Genomic DNA, 24008 nt, shown 5'->3' with positions numbered 1-24008 from the left:
TTAGAATCTGACTTACGAAGCTTCTTAGCTTTAGTGGTGTTAGACTCGGTTCTAGAAAGGAAACAGGTCAAGTTTATGCTTATGGCCCTCAATATCTAAGCATAATTCTATCGCTAATGAAGCTTCAGTGCTTGGTAAGAAATACAAAGAGAAGAAAGTGGTCAAGAAATTGCCACCAAAATTCGCACCACTCAAAGTTGTTCTGAAGATAGCGATGAATGTTTTTGTCTTGTTGATGAGAGATGAAGTTTGATAGACTTTTAGCTATGCTCAAGACTAAAGAGATGGAATCATTATAGACGTAAATGTATAGCATTCTCTAAAATTTATTCTGTTTGAGTTCTACTCAACCAAAAGAAATCAGACCTAAACATTCTAATTTCAGTCTTCAGTCTACGATCGATTTCTAACTTTAATTCATGCCAAAAGTTTTCAATAACTTGAGAATTTAGAGTCTTGCAAAGAGATTGCATTAAGAACCCTAGCTTACAAAATTGCCTTCCCACCACCAGAGTCAGAGAGATTCATGAGGACTAGTTAATGGTCTGATTCTAGAAGGTATTTTCAAGAGCCTCTCTATTTCGCACATAAAGGAGTGTTTAGGAGTAATAGACATTCTTGCTCACCTCGTTATCAAAAACAACGTCAACACCACAGTCCTCCTTCACTGTCTGTATGTCCATTCACTATGACTTGAGCAAAAAGCTCATCCTCATCGTCTTTGTGATAACCATTTTCACCATGGAGGCATGGACAAGTAGATGAAGTTCAAAGAGATAAAATAAAAGCTTCAAGATTTGACAAGTAAACGGGTGAGAAAGAGAGTGAAAATTATCCAATGCGACGGATGATAAGATGAAACTCAGCTAGTAACTCGAGAAATATGTCAAACAACTTACTGGCAAATTTCACACCACAACTTTCAGGATACAGTGAGCACACATATAACAAACAGCAGGAACTGCAGATGAAAGCAAAATGAGTCTAAGCCAAGACATCTCATGTACTCAACGACCAGCATTTTGACAGGATTCAAGATGCTCAAAAGATATGACCATTAATTTGTCCAACAACTCAAGAGACTACATTTCCATCTGAATCATTTAGACCACTGGAAACTGCAAAAGAAAAATCAAAATTTTGAATGATGGTAGATAGCTCCCCAAGAAACCACAAATCAATCATAGTCCATATTTTCTTAGTAAGAGAAAACATCTTGTAATCCTGCAACTTTCAACCATTTAAGTTAAGTTTCTGGATTCTGCAAAAAGAGCTAATAAACACCCTAACCCTATCTCCTCTCCTTCATTCATAGTGCATTCAACTGGTGCTACTACTTGGAAATTTTCACCTATTACTAAAGAACAAAATAGATGAACAAAACAGAGATCACATAAACAGAGAAAACAGAGGTTAGAGAACTCACACCGATGAACAATTTTACACGCTCTGTAGATGCTAACGAATTCACCGGTATCTCAAAAGTAAAAACATCAGAGAGGAGGCCTAAGCTTGTGTGGAATTCATCAACGTCTTCTTCTCTTTGTCGGCAGAACAAATTCGAATCGATCGATCCGTGAAAAACCCTCTAAATTAACTTTATATATATACTATATAACATGTATAATTATTAATCAAATATTTTAATCCTTAATCTAATTCCAAAATACAAACTAACCTAACGCAATTTCATAATACATATAAATTTCTAAATCCTTAGAAAATTATAAAACCACAAAATCATTATTATTATACACATAACAATTCCTAATTAATTATAGAATATCATATTACATAAATATCCAATTCAATCCATAAAATTTACCGTCTCAGACTTTTGGTAAATTTTGGGAGGTTCAGTCACACGATATGACCGGCATGAATGTTTCAGACTGCGAATCTTTATCTGCCGGCTAGGATCCGGGTCGGAATTTTCACTATTCCTCTAGTATATGTAAGTGGTAACGTTTAAATTAGAGTTGGCACTCAGTTTCGGAATGGGTTTTGTCATTCATCAACGAAAGTTCTGCTATATATGGGTTTTAAGAAATCGAAGAATAGAAAACTATAAATTAATTATTATACATACATATCTCACATTACTAGTTTTCATTTTCCATTCAACAGATTTCTTCATGGACGATAACTCAAAAATTTAAATTGAACATCTAAAAGGTCGTCTAACTTTCACCAAACGTTTTCTAAAAATCCGAAAGAATTATATGATTCCAACAACAGACCGGACTGATCATTAAGATTCCCAAAAGCGCATTGATCTCTTTCTTCCTCTTCTCTCCTCGATATGTTGTTCGTCATGAGATAGAGAATCGAACCAACAGATGCCTCGAAACTTTCTACATCATCAAAAGTCTTATTATACCTTTCTTTATGTGACACATCCCATATTTCTTTATTCTTTACATCGAGGAACTGCTTGAACCAGTTAACGGAATCTTTGGGAATACGAGTGAGATCGTTGTCGTAGTCAACATAGTACACGCCAAATCTAGTAGAATATCCATGTTCCCACTCGAAATTGTCTAGTAAAGACCACACGTAATATCCTCGGACGTCACACCCATCCTCTCTGTTATAACAGTAAAAATTACTTTAGAAACAAAACAAAAGTGTGGTCTTTTAGGAATGATTATTGATCAGTTCATAGTTTAAAATCTTGTGTTTTTATCGTAAAAGTGTGGACCAGGATTTACATTATAGCTTTTTGGAGTTGTTGGAGATGGTCCTCATGGTAGCTTATCCTAAATGTATCATTGAGAATCTCCTCTCGTGATTTTGTACCGTCGTCGTAGTCATTAATTCCTATAAAAATATTTTGGCAATTAACAAAGAGAGGAAACTGTTTAATTAATAGATTAAAAAAAACAAATTCGTAAAATATTCTTACCGTTCTCTTTGATATAAACTATAGGGTTGTTGTATTTATCTTTGATGTAGTTAAGAACTTTTCGTAAACCTTCAGGATGTGATTGAAGTATGCCTCGATCTTCCTGTTTTTCAAAAACAAGCATTTATCTTCTTATTAGAATCTTTGGATCAATTAATAAAAAGTAAAAATAATTGCAACGTTGATTTTGTAACAAAACTAGTCAAAAATGTTACGTACCCCTGGTCCGAATTGGTGATTACTGTGATTTGTTACTGTTCATAAACAGACAAAAAAAACTAGTTTAGGAATTTTATTGAATCTCATACAAAGAGAATGGTCGTACGGATGTTAACATTAGCAATCTTACCTCGCCATTGGAGCTGATGATCGGTTACGAATCGCGGACGAGCAGGATCGGCTTGTGGAATATGAGCAACGTAACGCGCTGTATAGTAGTTTATTCCAATGAAATCCGATGAATTTTTCAACATTTTGGATTGTTCTGGAGTGAACGAAGGTAATCTATTTCCGGCAAGTTTCTTCATCATTTCTGGATAATCTCCGTGAATAACTGGATCTAAATGCCTGATACACACATTCGAAAAATATAAATAAATATCTTATGATTACTATAAAGATAACATTACTTATCTAAAGTATATAACAACTTATACCAATCTAGTTCAGTGGCAAGAGCTCGTTTAACAGCTTCGTTGTCGGCAGGAGAAGCAGAGTCGTAAGGCTCAAACCACAAAGGAGATAACACTATCCCAATCTGACCGTCTTGAGTCTGTCACACAAATTATATTGGTTAATATATAAAATCAAAACAGAAACTAATCAGAAATACATTATTTAAATTAAAAGCTTCAATAATCCACCTTGTTACATTTTCGGAACTCTTGTACAGCTGCGGCATGAGCGAGAAGAAGGTGATGTGATGCAATGTAAGGCTCAGTACCTGAATCGCCACCTTGACACTTACTATTCACCCATTTCGAGCATCGTCCAACCGCTTTGTTGCCAGTGTCGTAGCCCGCAACAGTTATGACATAAGGCTCGTTTATAGTAGTCCACATCTTAACTTTGTCTCCGAATTCTTCAAAACACACTCTTGAAAAATCTCGAAAATCTTCTCTGTTTAGGAGAATTAAAAATATTAGTTAATATTATTTCTTTTATATCTATCTTAATGATATAATATAACCATCAATTTGCTAAGTTCGCTTACACTATTTGAGGGCTTAAGAAACCACCATACTCGTCTTCCAGTGATTGAGGATGGTCCCAATGGTAGAGGGTCATCGATGGTTCAATGCCTGCATATGTTTGTTCATTAGAACATATAATATAAGATATTATAACGCATAATATCTTTGATTAGTTAACTTACCATTAGCAACAAGCTCGTCGATAAGAGCCTTATAGAATTCTACACCTTCTTTGTTTACTCCATCTTTTACTTTTCCACCTTTTAAATAGTACCAAAAGTTAAAGCAGAGATTCACCAAAATCTTTAAATAGATATTAATTTTTATTGAACGTATATAGTAATAATGTAAATTTACTTACTGGGTATTAATCTAGCCCACGAAATCGAAAATCTGAAAGCGTCCATATTTAGCTCTTTCATCAACTTGATGTCATCCTGGTTTGTATAATTTTGGTTCAGTTAATTAGGAAAATTACATAATGGCTCCAAAAAAAAATTATCGACCTTTTACCAAAAAAAATAAAATTTATCGACCTTGACAGGAAAAAGTTACAAATCAAAAGAAAGAATATCGTCTGGCATCCAATATTTTACCTTATAACGATGGTAAAAATCGACCGCTACATCTGCATTCTGCATTCTGGTTCTTTCTGCATTTGGAATACAACTATTAGACGTCATTAATATATGTGTAGCGATACAATTTTAGAGTAAACATTTTAATTGTACGGAATATAATAATAATAATTATTATTATTATATATAAAAGAGACCTGGAAAAGTGTGGCTGAAGTAATCCCATATAGATGGAGATTTCCCACCTTCGCTTGTTGCACCTTCGTACTACATAAAGGACAAATGGACAAGCTTAATTTTGAGTGAGAGTTGATCTTTCTTAGAAAAATAAAAAAATTCCAATATTACAAATATCATTAATTTGTTATACTTATTATTCATTGTAACATAGACAAAAGGTGAGGAATAAAAAAACCACGTCAAAAAAAACGTCATCTTAGTCGTAACAATTTATAAGACGGCGCTGCTGACTAAATTATATCGCATTTAAGTTTTCAATTCTTGGAATATGAACTTCCACATCAAGGGGAATTAGACCTACGAGTACGTACGAATCTTAGATTCCGCATTTAATTTGTCAACGTCACAACTATATATCATTAAGTCCGTACATAACAAGTAAACAACTGCGTTTTATAATGATCTAAAAAGAATCGATGGTTTCATATTAGTTAATGACCAATTAAAATATTACCTGAAAAGCTGATGCAGCTGTTCCAAAAACAAAATTATCGGGAAAACCATGACGATCGAATACTCGAGAATCAGGAGGAAGTGAAGTAATTTTCTCCGACAACCATGAGGTTATTACAAGGAGGATGAAAAAATGCATCTTCATATTCCTTTTTTGTGTTTTGGAATTTAAAAGTGTTATGTATTTTCTTCAAACTGTTTCAAAGATGAGATTTGTAGTTGTAACAAACTAAGCATTTCTCTTCTCCTATATATAGAGCTTAGTCTCGTGACGTTGTTGGTCTACGTGGAAAGGTATGTTCTTATACTCATATTAGTATGTAATTACTATCATAAAGTAACTTAATTAACATTAAACAATGATTTGCCCTAATGAAGAGAAGTATAGTAATATAATTAAATAAGGAAGAGAATTCAAGTTTGGTTTCCTTTTCTTTTTACCCCCAAATGAGACCGTATCTTAGCTTCTGTTCATCTTCGTGTTTGAATGTGGTCGGGATCACTGCTTACATTCTAATCTATAGAAATAAGTGTGTGTCTTAGTGTCTATGCATGTGTGTTTGTACTTGGACAAGTGGAGATTGAATGTGGTCTTAAAATTGGCTATGTTCAGTACTGTCGAAAACCCTTTTTGCATGTAAAACACTCTGGAGCGCTTACAACTTTCACGTTCGAAAAAGCTGACGTTCCCTTTTACGGACTTTGTTCATATCGTGGCTGTTGCGGTGTAACATTCATTACAATCCAAACCCTTTTTGTCGATTTTGTTTTTGATTTCCTGTGGAATTGGAATTTTATTTTATCCCAAAGGAATTGGAGTTTTAGTTATTGAAAATTTAGATAAATGTTTTTTTTAAAAATTCGTTTTCTTCTGGAATTAATCTTTGAAATTATGAAATGCTTATCAAAAACATCCAATTCCGATTCCACAAGGAAATGACATCAAAGATTAATTCCATGTATTTAAAAATGCAAATATGAAAGAATGTGAATTATCCTGCATTTGAATATCCACAAAGAAAGATATTGTTCCTTTTATTCGCTGGTGGATGAACATGTGCCTTGAATTTTTTCCACATAATGTATTTGATATGGTATTGGTAACGAAGATATAAAAAATACTTAAATTCATTCCTGTATGATTTACAAGCAGGCGTTGTAGGTGTTATACATACGGATACAGTATAGTTAATCAGTTTGGATATGGTTGCAATTATGTCTTCATTCATAAGTTCGTACTATACGTGGCTAGTGACGTCAAGTGAATCTGTATACGCAATTTAATTTTAAAACATATCTTCTCTTAAAAAGTTGGGCATGGTCAAATTGGGAAAGCTTAGCCCATTAAGATAATGTTCAGAATGATTTAAATAATATAAAGTAATCTTATGTCATGTGAGCTACCAACGCAATGTATTAGAGTATAGAATCGATTAAGATCGGTTTATGTAAACCGTGTATTCAACATTGGCTTAATGTCTCGTTAACTATCATACTATATAAGAGAGGGAAATGTAATCATTTTGATTAAGAGAATGAATGAGAATGAGTTTGTTGCTTTTGTTCTCTAACAAACTTTTCTCGATCTTGATATTCCTCTATCAGTTTTAATATAATATATGCGAAAGCGTAAACCAATAGTCGTAACTTGAACTTAGGATTTATGTAGCTATTACTAATTAAAACTCACTAAAAATAATCGACTAGACTACTGATTTTACATCAAACCGTGCATAAGTCTTTGGATCAGATTCAGGTACTAAGTTCGCATATAGAGTCCGCCTTTACTGACTTCTTGTTACGTTGTTGCTATGCACGCATGAGAGACTAGTTGAGATCTTACTCTTTGTGCTTTTCTAAAGTCAGACGGCGTGACGAACTTTTCCTTCGGAAGTTCGGATAATAGTGGTTAGTGGTGGGGTCGTAGAGAATAATATTGTAGTAGTAACTTAGAAATTAGTGTGAGAAAAAGATGTATTTAAACGGTTAAACCTTCGAATGATTCGAAATTAGTGGAAAAGTTGAAGCTTAAACCTCCTGAAATGACGTCATCGTAAGTTTACTTTTTCAAAACGAAAAAAGAAATAACGTCAGTTTTCTTTTTTTTTCTTTTTTTTCTTTGTTTGATACACAAGAAAAGTTTGATACAAATTCTGCTTGAACGATTACTAAATTGGTTTTTGAGATTGAAAGTTTGGAACACATTAACGTTAACATTTCAGTTCAAGTTAAATGATTCAGGTAAAGTAAGATGCTAATTTGCCATCTAAGGGAATGTGAGACAAAGTTAACAAAAAAAGACGATTTACCATAATAAGAAAATAAAAAAATTCAGAGCCTAAAATAAATAAATAAATTGTGAGGCTTTTATATTTGGTGGTTTCATATTCACTGGGCTTTTCTATTTGAATGCGTATTAATAGAATATTCTCACATCGAAGCGAATAATTGTTACACATTATAGCAGTTCTGTCAACATCTCACATGCTATAATCAATAATGGGACCATCACAATCTTTAAAAAAATATCAATAATCCAACTCATAATACCATAAATGATGATCTTTGAAAACCATGAGATTCTTCAAAAATTTAAAGATTGAACATTTTTTTTCAAATTGATATATGCTGAAAGTTGTAGATGTTACATACTCTTTGCCTATATCGTTTTCACATTCTATTTTTTTTTTAACTTTTTCAACAAGTTTAATATTAAGTTTCCTTATAAAACGTACGTAATTACATCGAAAGATGATTTCCATCAGCTATACATCAATCGGGTTTCGTTGTGAAAATAGCTAAAACCATTTCTCATTATTTCCAAAGGGGGGAAAAAATATATAAATCTCTCAAGAGTAACAGAGAAACTAATATAATGAAATATACATATCTCATCATCATCAATCGTTTTTCTTTTCATTCAATAACTTTCTGAACCATTCAGCTGATTTCTTGGGATATCTCTTACATCCGTCTTTGAAATCCACATAAACCAGTCCAAACCGGACCGTGTATCCCATTGCCCATTCGAAATTGTCTAGCAACGACCATGCGAAAAATCCCTTCACATTGGCTCCAACACTACATTTGCAACATAATTACATAAATATGAATGATAGTTTATTTCGAATTGGGAGTCTTAACACTAGATATAAAAAGATGCTTACGAGATAGCGTCTTGAACCATTTCGAGATGTCGAGCGTAGTAATCGATCCTGTCACCGTCTTTAAGGAAGATTTTATTGGTACTAAATTCATCTCTCCCTACAAAGATTGTTATATACGTCATTAGGATACTAAAGGAATATATGTATCAAGAACTGAAGCAATTGTTTGTGTGAGTTACCGTTTTCAGTTATGTACATGACAGGGTCCTTAAACTTGTATTTTGCATAGAGCACAAGATCACGAATTCCCTTTGGATATATTAAAAGCCAATCTGATGCAGCCTATAAAATAAAACCCCACACATAGCTTAGCGCTTGAGTTTGAATAAGTTCGCAAATATTGATAACCATTGCAAGTTGTTTGTGTCTAAAACAAGTACCTTTGGACCAATGGGAACTCCATCTCTTTCACCTGATTTGACAAACACAGATTTTGGACTCGTTAATTTAGTTTAAAGTATTAAAAGAATATAAAAAAATTGGATGAGAAGAAAACAAACCTGTGACACTGGCACAAGGATCAGAGAACATAGTAACATCTTTGGTGGAGCAGGGAACATCCTTTGCATAAGTAGAAGAGTAATAGTTGATGCCAATGAAATCATATGAGCCTTTCAACATCTTAGATTGTTGTGCAGTGAATATAGGTAAGCGGCCTTTTACGTTGTTGACCATATCAACCGGGTATTTACCCGTCACAAGCGGCTCCATAAAGTAGTCAAATGTGAAGGCCATGGCTCGTGCCGCAGCTAATCTATCCTTCGGTGATTCTGTATATGGCAAGTTCCAACCCGCGTTCAAAGCAATACCAACTTGACCTTGTTGAGAAGCCTATCAAATAACATTTAAGATTGCATATATATATTTTTCAGTAACGTTGTCTATTTCAGTAACTTGATGCTTAAGAAACATCATCTTTTTCTTTTCTAACCTTGTATTTTTCTCTGTAGACTTGGACGGCGGCTCCGTGAGAAAGGATGAGGTTGTGACCAACGATATAAGGCTCGGTGGCTCCATTTCCATCTGTGCAATTAGGGTTTGTGAATTTGGAGCATCTTCCTGGAGCCATTACACCTGCAACATACCCTTGTTGCACCACTGTCAATGGCTCGTTCAATGTCATCCAATGCTTCACTCTATCTCCAAAATTCTTGAAGCAAATATCCGCATAATCGCGGAAATCGTTCCTATTTCATTACACAACAAAATAAAATTAGTCTGATCTGTCCTGTTAATTGTAATGGCTACTAAGGTTGAGGACTTACACAATCTCGGCACCACGGAATCCACCATAAGCATCTTCAAGGGCTTGTGGTGTGTCCCAATGGAACATGGTTGCAAAAGGCTTAATTCCTGTAAACAATTACATAAGAATTACTGTAGTGCATGTATCCTAATTTGAAGGGTGGAAGAAAAATGATTTAGTATAAATCAGATCGAATTTGTGTTAAGCTTACTTTTTAGAATGTTTTCGTCCCTTTTTTTTAATACTAAAAGCTTAATTTAAAGTCATATGAAACAGAGAGCGTTACTTTAGCTTGTATTAGATTATGTCTTTTACCTTTGGACAAAAGTTCATTGATCAAGTTGTTGTAATAGTCAATACCAGCCTGGTTGATTCCTCCTTTTAGATTCCCACCTAAACAAGAAAAAACTCGTAAATTTTGGCACTAAGTGAGAAACACAATTTTCATGTGTGAATAATCTTCAAAGAAGAAGAAGATAAAACGTTTAGATAACTTACGAGGCAAGATCCTCGACCATGAGATTGAGAATCTGTATGCATTAAACCCAATTTGATGCAATAACGCCACATCTTCCTGCAACGTTTTTTTTTTCTTCTTAATAATGATAATCAAAGAATGTGACTGGTTATGTAGCCAATGGAAATAATGGAAAATAACCTTGTAAAGATGGTAAGAGTTATCTGCAACAGACCCATTGCTACCATCCTTTATCTTCTCTGGAAAATTAAAATAAAGCATTAATTCCAGCTTTATTAACTATAATCTCATTGAAGAATCAAAAACAGAGCAATCAAAAACTAACATTTTACTTATTTTTCCAAATCTCATCCTTTCTCCAGTGATCAATCCATTTTTCATATGAACAGATTCACAAATATACGTCTAGACTAAATTCACGGATCTTGAATTTAAACACTCATATTTAGATCATTAAAAAACAATGAGATTAGAAATAAAAACCTGGATATTTCTCAGAGAAGGTATCCCAGATACTAGGTCCTCTACCATCTTCATGAGCACCTCCTTCGACCTACCAAGTATTTTTAAAAAAACCCATAAATTCTCTAACCAGTGATCGGACCTTTTTTTTTGTAAGAAAACTAACTAAAAAGTACCTGGTAAGCAGATGTTGCAGATCCAAAAATGAAATCTTCAGGAAAATCACTTCTTCTTAATTTAGGTGTTGAAGAGTTGTTGTTGGCAAGAACATCATTGGAGGCCAAGACAATGAGCACTACTAGCAAAGAAAGATAATTACCTCTCATTCTTAGTTTTCTTCTTTATGATTATTCAATCTTAGTTTTGTTTTTAAGAAGATGAGTTAAGTGGAGGTTTATATAAGGAAGAGAATCACAACTGGATATGTATGTGAATATCTAAATAGAGCTATTTGAGAAAGATGATCTGATAGAGGGAAAGAGAAAGAGAGTATGATAAAATATTCTAATTTTCTTAATTAGTAAACGGAAAATTCAAAAATGACCTTATCAAGTTATATCAAAATAGGAAAAGAATGATAAAACGTGAGTGAATTTTTTCAAAAATAAATCTAAAGTAGCTGAGTCATTATTAAAAAGAAAAAATTAGAGAAAGAAAAGCATCATTGCACGTCGTGTAGACATTTACTTAGATGTGCTAATTTCTCAAGGAAACGTGAAGACGTGTTAGTTTTATTGATAAGTCCAGTTTTCGTCATTTTGTGTAAAAACGTCTTTTGATACAAATATCGACAAGTTTCTTGTAACGGCTACTATTTCAAATTTTAATTAATTACTTTTGTTTTACTTCTTTGAGTCTTTCTTTCTTTTTTAAACGTTTATTTTCACAGGTTGGTGTAGTCTGGAACGCGTTTGGGATTTGGACTGTCGGTCAGAATAACAATTTTATTTATCAAACCTAACATGATATATTTAATAAATTAATTAACACTCTCTTTGATTTTCAATGTGACGAACCAAGTCATTGTTTTGGTTTGAGAGGATCGGATCTTTTTCCACGTTTAATTTTATAAGTTTTTTGATCAAAAACAAAGAATTTAGTTCATATTAAATTAAATATGGACTAAATTCTTAATAGTTAGTAATAATTTAACTATCAAAATATTTATATTTAACAACTATTCATTACAAAAGTTTTAATTTTTACAAGAACAGTCCAATACAAATTTATTTGTAAGCCAAAAATAATTTAAATAAAATTTATTCCAAAATTGATGAAATTAAACTAGAGCAGGAGAAAACTTTATCAAACTGTGAAAGGTTTTAGCGATCACCGATAACTGTTTAGCTGTTTCTTAGGAAACTCACACTGTTCATTGAAGAACCTTCCATATATCAACAATGTAATGCCGATTATAATTAGAATCGATCGTCTTCGGAGACACCGCGTAAACTAAAAGTATACGAGTGAGGTTTTGCTCGTTTCTAAAACTGATTTTCCTCGTGATTACAATTTACATAAGCATGCAGGCTTAGGTAGAATTACAATGTGACATAGAATCATTGGAAGAAAAAAAAAAAAATAGAGGATCCATCAAAATTGAACTCTTTCTTTATCGTAGACTCGTAGTATCTTTGGTGAGCTATTGCACTTCAACAAATTTGAAGAATAACAAATAATATAAAAAAAGAATTAGAGGATCCATCAAAATTGAACTCTTTCTTTACCGTACTAACGTACGTTGTTGTATTTTACTTACTTGAACACATCGAAGCAATAACATACGTTTGTTTATCAATTTAACATACAAATAGTTGGGCCTACTTATAAAACTAATGGGCTTGGGTAAGGCTTTACACAGCTTCGGGGTTTTGTGATATATCTAATTTTCAGTTTATTTTTTATTTTTAAATCTCTACGTGAACACGTGGCTGGGGACGAAACGACGGTGTTTTATTTCCCTCGTAACTATTTTGATAATTTTAATGAGAATGAATCTACGAAAATTTATTTTCTCAACAAATTTGTTTACTTTTGTTCTTATAAAATTAAATTTCGTCTGAGTTCTTCTAATTTTGGCAAATAATGAGCTTTAGGCAAAATCTGTAATCTTTTAAGCTGAATCACTTATAGTGAAGCTCAGATTTGTTACCGGAGCAAGAAATTGATCCGTCGCTTCTTTCTTATAGCAGCTCGACAAAGTACAAAATTGAGCTCAAAACCAAAAATCGAGTCCTCTTCTAAGTCAAATTGAAATCAACCTTGGCAAATTGTGCTTGATTCTTCGTCTAGCTTCTCCAATTTTCATCTTCGAGATTCGTCTCTTGATTTAAGCTTCGTCATGGACTGCAAATCGTCTGATAGCAGTGGTTAGTTCCCGAAAACTGTGTAGAATTTCTCTCGCCTTCTCTATCAGTCACTGAAAATTAGGGTTTTCACAACTTTTGGGATTTCTCCGTGCGATTACTGTTATACATTGTGTTATTTTGGTGGATTGGTGTTTTTAGTTGAAATTTTGGATCTTGCTGTTTCTTGATTTAAGCTGAAACCTTTTGAATGTAATGTGTGGTAATGATTGATTCACAAAGGTTTGATTATTGAGAATGCAACATTGATTGATTTTACCGGTGGTGTATTCAGGAACTGATGATGATCTGCCACCGTCGCATAGAGTTCCACGAGGAGGAGGAGGAGGAAGAGGAGGACGCGTGGCTGGTAATGGAAGACCTTTGAATCTTCCGCCATCTTACCCAAAGATGTATGATGATCTTGCTGCGGATATGGAAGCTCAGATTCACCAGATTGAGAAGGAAGCATATATCTCTGTTTTAAGAGCCTTTAAAGCCCAAGGAGATGCTATTTCATGGGTATTTTTTGATCTACTTTGATTTCTCTTGTTGTGTTAGTGTCTGGTTAGGTGGAATAACATGTATTTTATGTTCAGGAAAAAGAAAGTGTCATAACTGAATTACGTAAAGAGTTGAGTTTATCGAATGAGGAGCATAGAGAGCTTCTAGGCCGTGTTAACTCAGATGATACAATACGAAGGATAAGGCAAGATCTTAAATCTGAGCATTTATCCGATGAGCAAGTGAAAAGCTTCTTCTCTTTTCCTATCAATAACAAATGCTTTTTCGGTTATTAGGGAATGGAGACAATCTGGAGGAATGCAGCCAAGTATGCGCAATGCTGCTCAAGTGGTTCACGATACATTGCCAAGCCCTTCTGTTTCAGCTTCTATGAAGACGCACAAACCAAACCAGCCAATTCCTTCTCAACCATTCGCTAGTTCTTCACCTTCTTTTCATCCTCAAGCTGATCCCACTCACCCGTTTGCTTCATCGACAGCTAAACGAGGACCTGTTCCTATTGTCAAGGGCAAAAAACACAAACCAGTGAGTCAAAAACTCAGAATATTGGAATGTTTTTTAGTCATAAATCATCTTCTTACAAGTTACTTCTGTTTCTAGGTTTTTCCTGGCTCGTCTTCCACAAAACATGCCCCATACCATCCTTCAGATCAACCTCCACGAGGACAAGTCATGAACAGATTACCATCTGTTCCTGCCAGTTCAAGTGAACCCACAAACGGAATCGATCCTGAATCTTTTTTAGGAAGAAGAGTTAGAACAAAGTGGCCTGAGGACAATACATTTTACGACGCTATCATTACCCAGTATAATCCAGTTGAGGTGTGTGGCTTCGTTAGTTGGCATTCAGTTTCAGTTTTTCTTATAAAATAAGAAGATTCTTGAACTTACTTAAATATCGTTTAATCTTGAATTTTAGGGTCGTCATGCTTTAGTTTATGACATTGCAACACCTTCTGAGACATGGGAATGGGTTAGACTCTCAGAGGTAATTACTTTTTGATCAGAAGTCTGCTGAAACTTGTGGGGAGAATGTTCTAAACTTTGGTCAACGATTCTTTGTTCGTTTTTAATCAAGATCTCAAATTCTTTAACAGATATCTCCTGGGGATATAGAGTGGATAGGAGAGGATCCTGGGCTTGGTAATCGATATAATGGACAAGGTCATGGACTGAATAGAACTACCGGACCCAACTGTGTTCCACAACGAGGAAGCGGTTTGGAGAAGAACACTATCAGAAAGGGTTTCAGAACATCACAGAATGGAACTGGAAAAAAGAAACATCTCGATATACGAATCCGCCAAACAGATGTCCTAATCAGAGAGGTTGGTATCAATTATTTACAAGGTTAGTTTTGCAGCACGATATATCTCAAAATGATGATGGTATCTGATAGGTGGAGAGAGTTCTTCGTTCACACAATCCAGATCCTTACGAAGTTGAAAGGGCTAAGAGAGTTTTGGAGGTTTGATTGATCTCTTCAACAACAAAGATCCTTTTGTACATAGTTTTGATTTATATATACAGAAGTCTTAGATGCTCTATTATTACCTTTAATCCAGGAGCACGAGCATGCACTTGTGGGCGCAATTGCAAAGCTTGGAGATATTTCCGATGGAGAAAACGGCAAGTTTTTAGTCTGATATATCAAGCATTTACCATATCCGAGGCCCTATATCCTCAGTGATATTCCTCCATTTGAGCAAACAAAGACGAAATGCTTATAATTTCAAATCAAATACATTCACTAAAATTCTCGTTCTCTGTTCTTTGTGCAGAAGGTGCATTTCGTCGGTAGCTTATGTTTGAATCAAGCAATTTTGCCAAGGCACAGTGCAATGTGTGGTCCATGAGGAGTCAGTGAAGAAGAGATCGAAGGTCAGAGTCTCAACTTCTTTGATGTTACCCTTTTCTTGGGTATCTGACTGTAATTTTTGCTGACACTAGAGATTAGCTCAACCTGGATCTCCGTTTTGTTGGATATATATGTTCAATGGAATAGTTTGGGTATATTGTCACTGTAGCTCTAGCTTTTGCAGGGACTCGAAAATGGTGGAAATGAGCAAAATATAACAGAAAAGAAGGAATGAATATTACTGATGACAGCAAGCCAAAATACACTTTCTCTAATCCATAACTATGAGAATAGGACTTCTAATGTTAGAATTAAGATTAAAAAAAAAACTCCAAAGCATATACAATAACTTGAGCTCTTAAGAAATGCCACTAAAGGGGCAAACATGTTTTGAATTGTCATTTTCTGATTCTTTTCTTTGGCTGTTTATTGTCCTTCCCCGTGCTTCCTGTATCCCTACCCCGTTTTCCTGAGGCAGATGCAGTTGCCTCTGCTGTTTTCTTCTGCGGTCTCCCGGGGGCTCTTTTCACCGGAGTATTCTCTACCTCGGCCTTCTTTTTACCCACACTGCTACTTCTAAGTTCTCTTGGTTTTGTTTTACTATCTTTCTTAACATTTCCACCGCTCTTATTCTGATCTTTAGCTTCTTTTTGCGGAGAGTTCTTCTTTAATCTCTTCAAGAAATCAGCCACACTCTTCTTTTTATCTGCTGAAACCGTTTTCTTCTCTGTTTTACCTGTGTCTTGTTTACTACTATTATCATTCGACGAATTTGTTTTCGACTCTGTCTGTTTCTGTTTGTTCCTGCCTTTGCCCGTCTTGGTATTATTAGCGACAACCGCAGCCACTTTGTTTGCCCTTCTCGAGCTTCTTACACCAGTCGCAATGTTGTCTTTTTCCTCTGATAATGTCTCTTCTTTCGTATCATCTTTTTGGCTAAAGCTTGATGACGAAGGAGAAGCCTTAGCGGAAACAGAACGCCTCTTCTTACAAACGACAAGAGGACCTGAAGATTTCTGCCTAGAGAGAGACGAGTCTGATGTTTCAGCATCCGCTTTGCCACTACGCATACCGGATGCTTCCTGTTTTATTAACCTGGGGCCAGCTTTTCCGGTCTCTTTTCTCATTTCTTGAGAAACAACAGCTCGTAGTTCGTGAGCTGCCATCGATTCTGAGGAAGATAAAGGAAAGAAGACAATTGCGTTTGTGAAGAGAAGCTGTAGATCTCTGTAAAAAATGAGGCTTGAAGAATCATAAGATCCTTGCTTCAACTTTCTCTGTATTGTCTCAATGTCCAAATGTTGCTTAACCATGCTCTTGTAATCCTTAGCCTCCTGCGTTTTAATGGATTTATAAACGTAAGTTACAAATATAGGCCCATTAGTACCAACTAAAAGCCCAAAATAAATAAAAAGTTAGCGGGAAGACACGATAAAGCCATGCTACACCAAGACTCTGCCACGTGGACTGGATTGAGTGACCAAAACGACAACGGTGACCACGAAAAAAGTGGGTTCGTTAAATTAATTATTTTTTCCCTCTTCACCTTCTCTCTCCATATTTAAACATTCCCATAAATTCTCGAATAAAATTTCCAAAATGAAGCTTCCATAAATAATACAGAATATATCTTCAGAATATACTTGTAAGATTTCTAGAATACAAATTACAATGACTATCTTATTTTATGAATTTTTAGTTAGAAGGAATTTTGTTAAATTATAATTTTGGGATTTAGGAATGAACAAAGAAACGTAAAAGAGAAAAGAAACGCGTAATAATAAATTGATTAAGATTTAAGATTATAATTAAATATAAAAATATAAGAAGTTAAGGGAAAAAAGATATTAGCATACCTGGCTCCGAAGCCGGCGTTCGAACAAAGATCCACGCGGATGGGACCGAATCAGATCAAGAAGACTAATCAACGGCTGTGATTTACTCTCAGCCGATCTGATCTCGCCGGCACCACCCTGTTTCCTTCGTTTCCGTTTCCATTTACTTTCCGATGTCCCTGACTCGCCTAACTCGTCTGAGTGACTCGCTTCCGATCCTCTACTAACCGATCCTTCCTCCTCCTCCGCAGCCGTCGCATCCTTGTTAACCGGATCAGGATCCGGATTCTTATCATTACCGGAATCATCTTCTCGAGTTTGACTCGGTTCGTCTCCGCAAACTCTCTCTTCTTCTCCGGCGGTTGCTGTCGAGTTGGACTCGTTCATCGACCTATTTTCCCGATCAGATTCCTCCGCCGCTGAAACCGCCTTTTCACGGTGCTCAGATTCAGAACCATCGTTCTCCGATCTCTCTTCTTTCCTCTCGTTTTCCAGATCTGGTTTCTCTTCTCCGACTTCTCTCTCCTCCTCTAATTTCTTAACTTTCAATTGAAGCGATCTAAGAACAAAAAAAATCAAACAAATTCAAAATCGGAAGAAAAATCTCAGATCCGACGGAGAGAAAGAGAAGAAGCAGAGGAGATTCATTGATTCCGTACAGTATCGAACAATCATAACGCTCAACTTCACGACGGAGCTCAGCTACACGAAGGTTACGTAGCTGTTCAAGCCACGGGATATTATTACCAACTCTCTCTTCTTCTTCTTCTTCTTCTTCCACCGTCGCCGTCACATCTGTTTTTTCTTGTTCGTGAAATCGACGCTTGAGATCTCGATACTTGTGCCTACAATCATTAGCGGAAGCGAGGAGGTGAGAGAGAGAGCTCCGGGATCGAACCTCCGTAGCGACGGAATCCCAATCACCAAATCCGTGTCGTTTAACGGCGCATGCTAATAACAGCTCTTCCCACGTGCCCCATGCTTGTGTTTGGCTCTTCTTAGTGTTGCTATTATCTTCATCTTCTTCGATGTAATCATTATCAGTGCAGATATAGTTGTTGTTGTTGTTAGTATCGTCGACGTTCATGTTATAAGATCCTGCTTCTTCTTCTTCTTCCTTCCTCATCCTTTTGCCATACAGACTCGTCTCTCTCTTCTTCTCTCTCACAAACAAAAACGCTCGCAGTTTTAGGGATTTTTATTCTCTTTTTATATAATTTATTTTGTATTTAAATTTGTATTGTTGCTTTCTTCTTGTCTAACTCGCTCGCTTGTTATTTTTGTGCTTTTTTTTCTTATTTAAATACTACTGTGTTTTTTCATTACGGTATAATCTAATCTAAATAAATTCAAATCAAATCAAACTATCGAGTTTATATTTGTTCCCTATAAGTAATGAGATCTAATAGTAATACTAGCATACGACTACACCAATTCAAGGGGAAATAAATAAGTAATTAAAACCGAAAAGTGGATTAAGTAACCCTAGTTTTAACCGCTGCTTTTTATCCTTTGACCTATTCCCTTTTTCCTTTTCGTTAGTTAAATTGTAAATTTAAAACCCATAACGATGCCTTATTATATCCAGCCCGGTTAGGCTTAGTTCAACATCTTTCGGAAATAAGGTATTACAAGAATGGCCCTCTTTGGTTTATTCTACTTTCTAGAAACAGAATGCCTTATATCCGTCGTTTTGTTGGTGAAAGTTAGGTCGGACTACGTTTACGAAATCATGCTAAGGCCTAAGTGTATTATTGTTTCGATTGGAATGTCTCTGGTTTGGATTTGAGATTGGAATGTCTACCATGGGCAACATATAGGTCTACCGGGCCTGATCCGGCCCATATTTTCATAGGAACCAAACTTGCAACGTTTGATACAAAAAGTCAAAAAGATAAATCAAACATTTTCTGTGTCCAAGAATCAATCACATGTGTTCTTGACCATTTACATAAATCTCAAAATGTTAGATACACTAACCGTTGTTTTTAGCCAGATTTCTGGATAATGTCATGATGATTAGATGAGAAAGTCAGCATTTTTTCCAGTGTCCATCGACAGTTCTTTCAAACACACGTGGTTGCCTCCTTGGGAATGTTTTGCTCCATTCTGGATATTTCAGTAAATATCCCCAATTCCTAAAACACACAAAAAGAAAGAGAATGCAAATTTTCCTATGTCCTGTTTGTGTTCTAGATAATGATCCAGTGGAAGCTTCCAAAATGACTAACCTTCTTAAACTGTTTACGAAGTCTGGACCTTCAGCAGAAGGTGAGGTGGAACAGTTAGTGAGGATTTCTTCATCAGTAAGCTGATTAAGTTCCCAAACATATTCAATCAAGCGCATTGTCCTATATTACAAACATAAACACGATTTATGAAACTGTAATGAGGAGTAGTGGATAGAGTAATTACATTAAATCTGGTGAGAAAGACAATATATAATGGTAGATGCAATTATATGTAATGTGACAGAAGTAGCGTTTTGTTTTTACCAGCGGCATGGTGCGATGATGAATCTATCAGTTTTTGTGTCATATGTGTCAAGTAACTTTCCCTTCCAGCTAGAATCTTCAAACGATGATGAAACTCGAATTCTTCTAACGATCTCATCCGGACATCTAGATGTTCTGTTGAAACTGGCTGGCAAGATTGCACCGGTGCTGGTATTCACCTGATAAAAAGGTTATAAAGAAACATGGTTACGCTGATTACTGATTCATATGAACAAATTTCAAGCAATTCTATTGTCTAGTTAGTCCCTAAGGAAGAAAGACAGTATTTTGACAATGAAAACCAATTACAAAAGTGTACTTAGTACATGTCACCTATCAAGTTTAGATGAATGAGGGTCAATTTCCATTTCTCTATTTGTAAAGAATGACTTAGTACATCTTCTAATTAGCATAGTAGAGAAGAAGCAGACATATTAGACTACTAACCAGGCATCCATTAAAAATGGGGCACGTGTTTGCTTGTGAATCCAACTTGGTATTGTGCCCAAGAATAAAGAGGGTTTGAATGTGAAAGTTTTCTCTTCTCTTCTGCAAAGTTTCTACTAATTTGCAACACAACGGAAATGAATAACCCTCTGGTTTGGCATAGTCACCAACACCATCAGCATTCTGCACATAACGGTCAAGACATTCAGCTAAAGACCTCTCTACAGCTTAGAACTAAGTAGACTGAGAAATAGAAAATCTAGAGACAAACTTTTATGTCGACATCTTCATAACCACCAACCATATGTACCTGCATACAAAGCCGTGGAGATATTCAAAAGCACTCAGAATAAAATACTGAATCATTAACATAAACTCGAAGACACTTGGTAATGTAAAAAGGAGAGTGATAATACATCTAACTCGGCATCTACGTCATCCTGTAAAACCAATAACAACATCTGGCTTATCCCCAAATCCACAATCTCTGGCGAATCCATGTGTGCAACAGACGTCCTGCAATTTCAGATGGTCATAAACTTTTGCAACTCATCCTCTTAATAAGCATATAAAAGGATCAAATGCTTACATTCCAGATTTTCTGTTGCGGATAACAAGGCCTACACAAGTTGTTGCTTCATCGGTGCCAACAAACTAATTCTCATGCAATAAAAAAATTGAGCAAAATCATTAGACAACAAGGAAACACTAGAGTGTAACCATTTTAAGATGGGGCTAGTGAGGTAACAACAACTAACATCAACAAGAGCTGGATTCACAACAGCAAATTCTCTTTGGAATATGTAAACATATCTGTCTTTTGTTGAGCTCTCTGAATCACTTTCATCGAAAGAAACATTCTTTTCCTCAAGATTCTTAAAGGAATCAGAAGCTAACGTTATCACAGGATGACTCATTACATCAACAAGCAAGCTACTTCCCTGTTCACCAAATGATGTAGCCATTCAAAGTCAAACAAACTGTGAAATAGACCAATGATTACTTATCATGAGATAACATAAGAACATCATATTGAGCAAAATCAATTCCAGGTTTAAAGATCTAGAACCACATCACTTAACATATAAAGACAAATCCTAGTTAAGCAACTAGATAGAGATTCGTGAGAGACGAAGAAAAAGAAATCTACCTGCGATGAAGAAGACAATGAAAAAGAGCTACTCTCGTCTAGAAATTGCACTCCACCAACGTAGATCATTATCGCCGGCGAGATAGTTCAACGGCGGCGATGACAAATTAGAAACAATCGCCGATGACTTTTCATAAGTCACGTAAATAATTACGTTCCGTTTCAGTTTCTAGGGTAAAACAGCGTGACGTTTTTCCATAAGACGAGAATCTTATTTTAAATTGCGAATTTACCCCTAGTATTTTTTCCTTCTAATAAACTAACCCCATAAGTTTAAGATGTATAAGAAATATACTTGTTGAAATCAAACACTTCAGGATATCAAGTTAAATTATTTTCCCAAAAAAAAAACAAAGATATGATATCCAAAGTTTCAGAGGCTAGCAGAAATTACAAGTAGACATAGAATGTACATATACATTCAGTATTCAGACAAGAACAGAGTTATGATGAGGTTTTAGTAATGATGGAGCAATGGTTGAGAATGGATGGTGTCAAGATTCCGGCGACCGTTTTTCCTTTTTACCTCAGCCTCCTTCTAGACCTGGTCCGAGGTCCATTGTTTACATCTTCTGTTCTTCTCCTAGACGATGAAGCTGAAGTACTCGAAGTAACCACTTCAGTAGGGTTTACAGTTTGGCTTCTCGTCATAATGGAGGAGCTTGGAACAGCAAACTCTCTAGGTGCTGATGAAGCTGAAGAACCGAGCCTGAACGAAATCGTTTGAGAAGCATTGTTACTTCGGTTTCTCTGATAAGAAGCTCGTACGGCTGGTGAAGGTCTTCTACGGTTTCTTCTCAAACTAGTTGTGTCAACAAAACTATCAACATCAAAAGCATCATCATCAAAGGGTGCTGGTATGTCTGAGGTATCAACTAGAAGACCTGGGAAAGTAGCATATGGTGGCAATAACCTCAAAGGTCCAAAAGGCGGATGATGATGATGATGATGTTGTTGTTGTTGTTGTTGTCCACCATTGTCTCCTCCATTGTTTATTATGTTTGTCAAACCAAACTCATCGCCTTGAGCTAAAGCTTGTAGTCCTATGGAATCAATAGTTCTTCTAATATGTTCGATTGCTTCGTTTTCGTGCCCAGGGAAGAAAGGGTTCCCTCGGTTTATGATCTTTTGACGAACACTTTCCACTCTTTTAGCATTAGGCCTTGGAGGTAGACTAATACCACAATCTTCTAACTTTGGTTTAGTACCATCACAATCATCTCCATTACCATATATCGGAATCACCTCGGCGTCAGTCACTTCCCCATCGCAAACCGGACATTCCTTTATGTTTAAGTAAATTAAAGGCAACTGATAGAAGCAACCCCAACAGAACAAATGACCACAACAAGTCAAAATCGGATCTTCAGCTTTCTCTAAACATATGTTGCAGTCAAAGAAGCCACCAGGAACAGAGCTTGTTTTCTCCATGTTCAATGCCTTGGCTATCAAATAAGTCTTGTTTTCGCCATTTTCGACAAGTCTCTCTCGAGAACGCTCATGTATAACTCCAGCAGTTGAATCTCTATGTTCGTTAGGCGACACCAAAGCCGGTGTTGTTGTTGTTGTTATTTCTCGTTCCCTGATTCTCGAAACTATCACTTCAAGCTGTCTTATGCGTTCTTGAATCCGCTCTTGAGCAGATTCAAGCTCTTCTAACATTGGAGAAAGCGCCGTCATCAAACCACCCGGAGACTCCGAATCAGAAGACGGCTCTTGATTCAAATCAAGATCCATTGTCTCTCCTTGAACACTAGTTGACATGAGAGCTCAAAGAACACCAAAATTAACAAAGAGATTGTGTTCTTATTTGAACAGATCAATCAAACCTAGAAACGTCTCTCTGTCAACCTCTACGTTTCCGATCCATAGATGATAGATCCCACCACCACCAATTCTTCCAAAACCAATAAAGGCTCAGCTTTTTTCTTCAATTGATTGAATTGGAACTTCCCCAGATTCCGAAAGTAAGCAACGCATGCATCTGTATAGAGTCAACAACACAAATCACAAAAAGGAATCAACTTTGAACTAATTTGCCTAACGGAATTCAACTAAACGATTTCAGGAAACAGATAATTGATCGGACAAAACAGAGACATATATGAAGTTTGACGAGAAAGAAGAGACCTTTGGAGAGAGCTAGAGATCAAAGGATGACGTAGATTTCAATGGCGGTGCAGACCATGATGATCGGTGGCGAGAGAGAGAGAGAGAGACACCGATAGAAGAAGTAGGTCTTTGGATATTTAAACCAAAAACTTTTTTTAATCTCTGGCTTAGGACATGATTGTCTTCCAAATGTTTAAGGTTTGTGGTTGCGTCAGTTAAATTGTTTGATTTATGTTGTAAGAAAATAAATTATAAAGAATATTAATTAGAAAATATATATTTTTCTTGGCATGCTTGACCAACCATTATATATTTATTTAAATTAAACAAAATTAATTAACATATCTTGACTATTAAACGCAAACACACTCGAATTCATAAAAACAATCAAATCCCTATGTTATCAGTTTATCACTAGTTCAGAAGTACTATCATTTATTTGTTTTACATCTTTGACGAATTAAATTAATAAAGTCGGTAATTTAGTAGTATCGTTAATTTTTTTTAACCCTATATGAC

The 24008-nt window shown here is 35.6% G+C and overlaps 6 protein-coding genes and 1 long non-coding RNA gene across 11 annotated transcripts; 1 reads left to right on the top strand and 6 right to left on the bottom strand.

The window, feature by feature from the left end:
- Nucleotides 1-498: 498 nt before the first annotated feature.
- AT2G09525 lies at nt 499-1206 on the bottom strand. The gene has a single exon (NR_140553.1). It is a non-coding gene; the product is annotated as an other RNA (long non-coding RNA).
- A 781-nt stretch (nt 1207-1987) lies between these two features.
- On the bottom strand, nt 1988-5708 carry BGLU28 (beta glucosidase 28). 2 transcript variants are annotated; one of them, NM_180085.4, is made up of 13 exons: nt 5371-5708; nt 4874-4943; nt 4695-4750; nt 4460-4535; nt 4281-4358; nt 4119-4206; nt 3769-4024; nt 3562-3677; nt 3255-3472; nt 3125-3159; nt 2906-3008; nt 2712-2820; nt 1988-2587 (listed from the first exon to the last, which is right to left on the bottom strand). In NM_180085.4, the coding sequence occupies exons 1-13, from the start codon at nt 5512-5514 to the stop codon at nt 2188-2190; spliced, it is 1749 nt and encodes a 582-aa protein (NP_850416.1). In that variant the 5' UTR covers nt 5515-5708; the 3' UTR covers nt 1988-2187. The 2 variants fall into 2 exon arrangements, with proteins under 2 accessions (NP_850416.1, NP_001324080.1); NM_001337087.1 differs by lacking the exons at nt 4281-4358; nt 4460-4535; nt 4695-4750; nt 4874-4943; nt 5371-5708 and having other exon boundaries at nt 2000-2587; nt 4119-4249.
- A 2378-nt stretch (nt 5709-8086) lies between these two features.
- On the bottom strand, nt 8087-11412 carry BGLU15 (beta glucosidase 15). Of its 2 annotated transcripts, NM_130008.3 has the most exons (12): nt 10899-11412; nt 10744-10813; nt 10441-10499; nt 10281-10356; nt 10098-10175; nt 9802-9889; nt 9468-9723; nt 9037-9367; nt 8917-8948; nt 8716-8818; nt 8537-8633; nt 8087-8450 (listed from the first exon to the last, which is right to left on the bottom strand). In NM_130008.3, exons 1-12 carry the CDS (start codon nt 11046-11048, stop codon nt 8270-8272), a joined length of 1521 nt encoding a protein of 506 aa, NP_181973.1. In that variant the 5' UTR covers nt 11049-11412; the 3' UTR covers nt 8087-8269. The 2 variants fall into 2 exon arrangements, with proteins under 2 accessions (NP_181973.1, NP_001325181.1); NM_001337086.1 differs by lacking the exons at nt 10098-10175; nt 10281-10356; nt 10441-10499; nt 10744-10813; nt 10899-11412 and having other exon boundaries at nt 8165-8450; nt 9802-9937.
- A 1326-nt stretch (nt 11413-12738) lies between these two features.
- EML4 (Emsy N Terminus (ENT) domain-containing protein) lies at nt 12739-15614 on the top strand. The gene is made up of 10 exons (NM_130007.4): nt 12739-13091; nt 13363-13589; nt 13667-13776; nt 13868-14117; nt 14193-14414; nt 14512-14580; nt 14690-14920; nt 14992-15060; nt 15158-15221; nt 15374-15614. The coding sequence occupies exons 1-10, from the start codon at nt 13064-13066 to the stop codon at nt 15391-15393; spliced, it is 1290 nt and encodes a 429-aa protein (NP_181972.2). The 5' UTR covers nt 12739-13063; the 3' UTR covers nt 15394-15614.
- Nucleotides 15615-15649: 35 nt separating this feature from the next.
- Nucleotides 15650-18644, bottom strand: AT2G44430 (DNA-binding bromodomain-containing protein). Its single transcript, NM_130006.3, has 3 exons — nt 17945-18644; nt 17307-17844; nt 15650-16784 (listed from the first exon to the last, which is right to left on the bottom strand). The coding sequence occupies exons 1-3, from the start codon at nt 18409-18411 to the stop codon at nt 15849-15851; spliced, it is 1941 nt and encodes a 646-aa protein (NP_181971.1). The 5' UTR covers nt 18412-18644; the 3' UTR covers nt 15650-15848.
- Nucleotides 18645-19077: 433 nt separating this feature from the next.
- Nucleotides 19078-21567, bottom strand: AT2G44420 (protein N-terminal asparagine amidohydrolase family protein). Of its 3 annotated transcripts, NM_130005.3 has the most exons (9): nt 21378-21567; nt 20986-21168; nt 20817-20881; nt 20644-20743; nt 20499-20537; nt 20228-20410; nt 19781-19959; nt 19517-19636; nt 19078-19423 (listed from the first exon to the last, which is right to left on the bottom strand). In NM_130005.3, exons 1-9 carry the CDS (start codon nt 21444-21446, stop codon nt 19318-19320), a joined length of 1044 nt encoding a protein of 347 aa, NP_566017.1. In that variant the 5' UTR covers nt 21447-21567; the 3' UTR covers nt 19078-19317. The 3 variants fall into 3 exon arrangements, with proteins under 3 accessions (NP_566017.1, NP_001324222.1, NP_001324221.1); NM_001337084.1 differs by having other exon boundaries at nt 19078-19636; NM_001337085.1 differs by lacking the exon at nt 21378-21567 and having other exon boundaries at nt 19101-19423; nt 20986-21213.
- A 26-nt stretch (nt 21568-21593) lies between these two features.
- On the bottom strand, nt 21594-23692 carry AT2G44410 (RING/U-box superfamily protein). The gene is made up of 2 exons (NM_130004.3): nt 23508-23692; nt 21594-23361 (listed from the first exon to the last, which is right to left on the bottom strand). Exon 2 carries the CDS (start codon nt 23139-23141, stop codon nt 21900-21902), a length of 1242 nt encoding a protein of 413 aa, NP_181969.2. The 5' UTR covers nt 23142-23361; nt 23508-23692; the 3' UTR covers nt 21594-21899.
- Nucleotides 23693-24008: the final 316 nt, after the last annotated feature.

The sequence above is a fragment of the Arabidopsis thaliana genome, chromosome 2 (genome assembly GCF_000001735.4).
Source record: "Arabidopsis thaliana chromosome 2, partial sequence".
Classification (NCBI taxonomy): Eukaryota; Viridiplantae; Streptophyta; class Magnoliopsida; order Brassicales; family Brassicaceae; genus Arabidopsis; species Arabidopsis thaliana.
The sequence above is the reverse complement of the archived record's forward strand: the minus strand, read 5'-3'. Positions and strand labels throughout refer to the sequence as shown.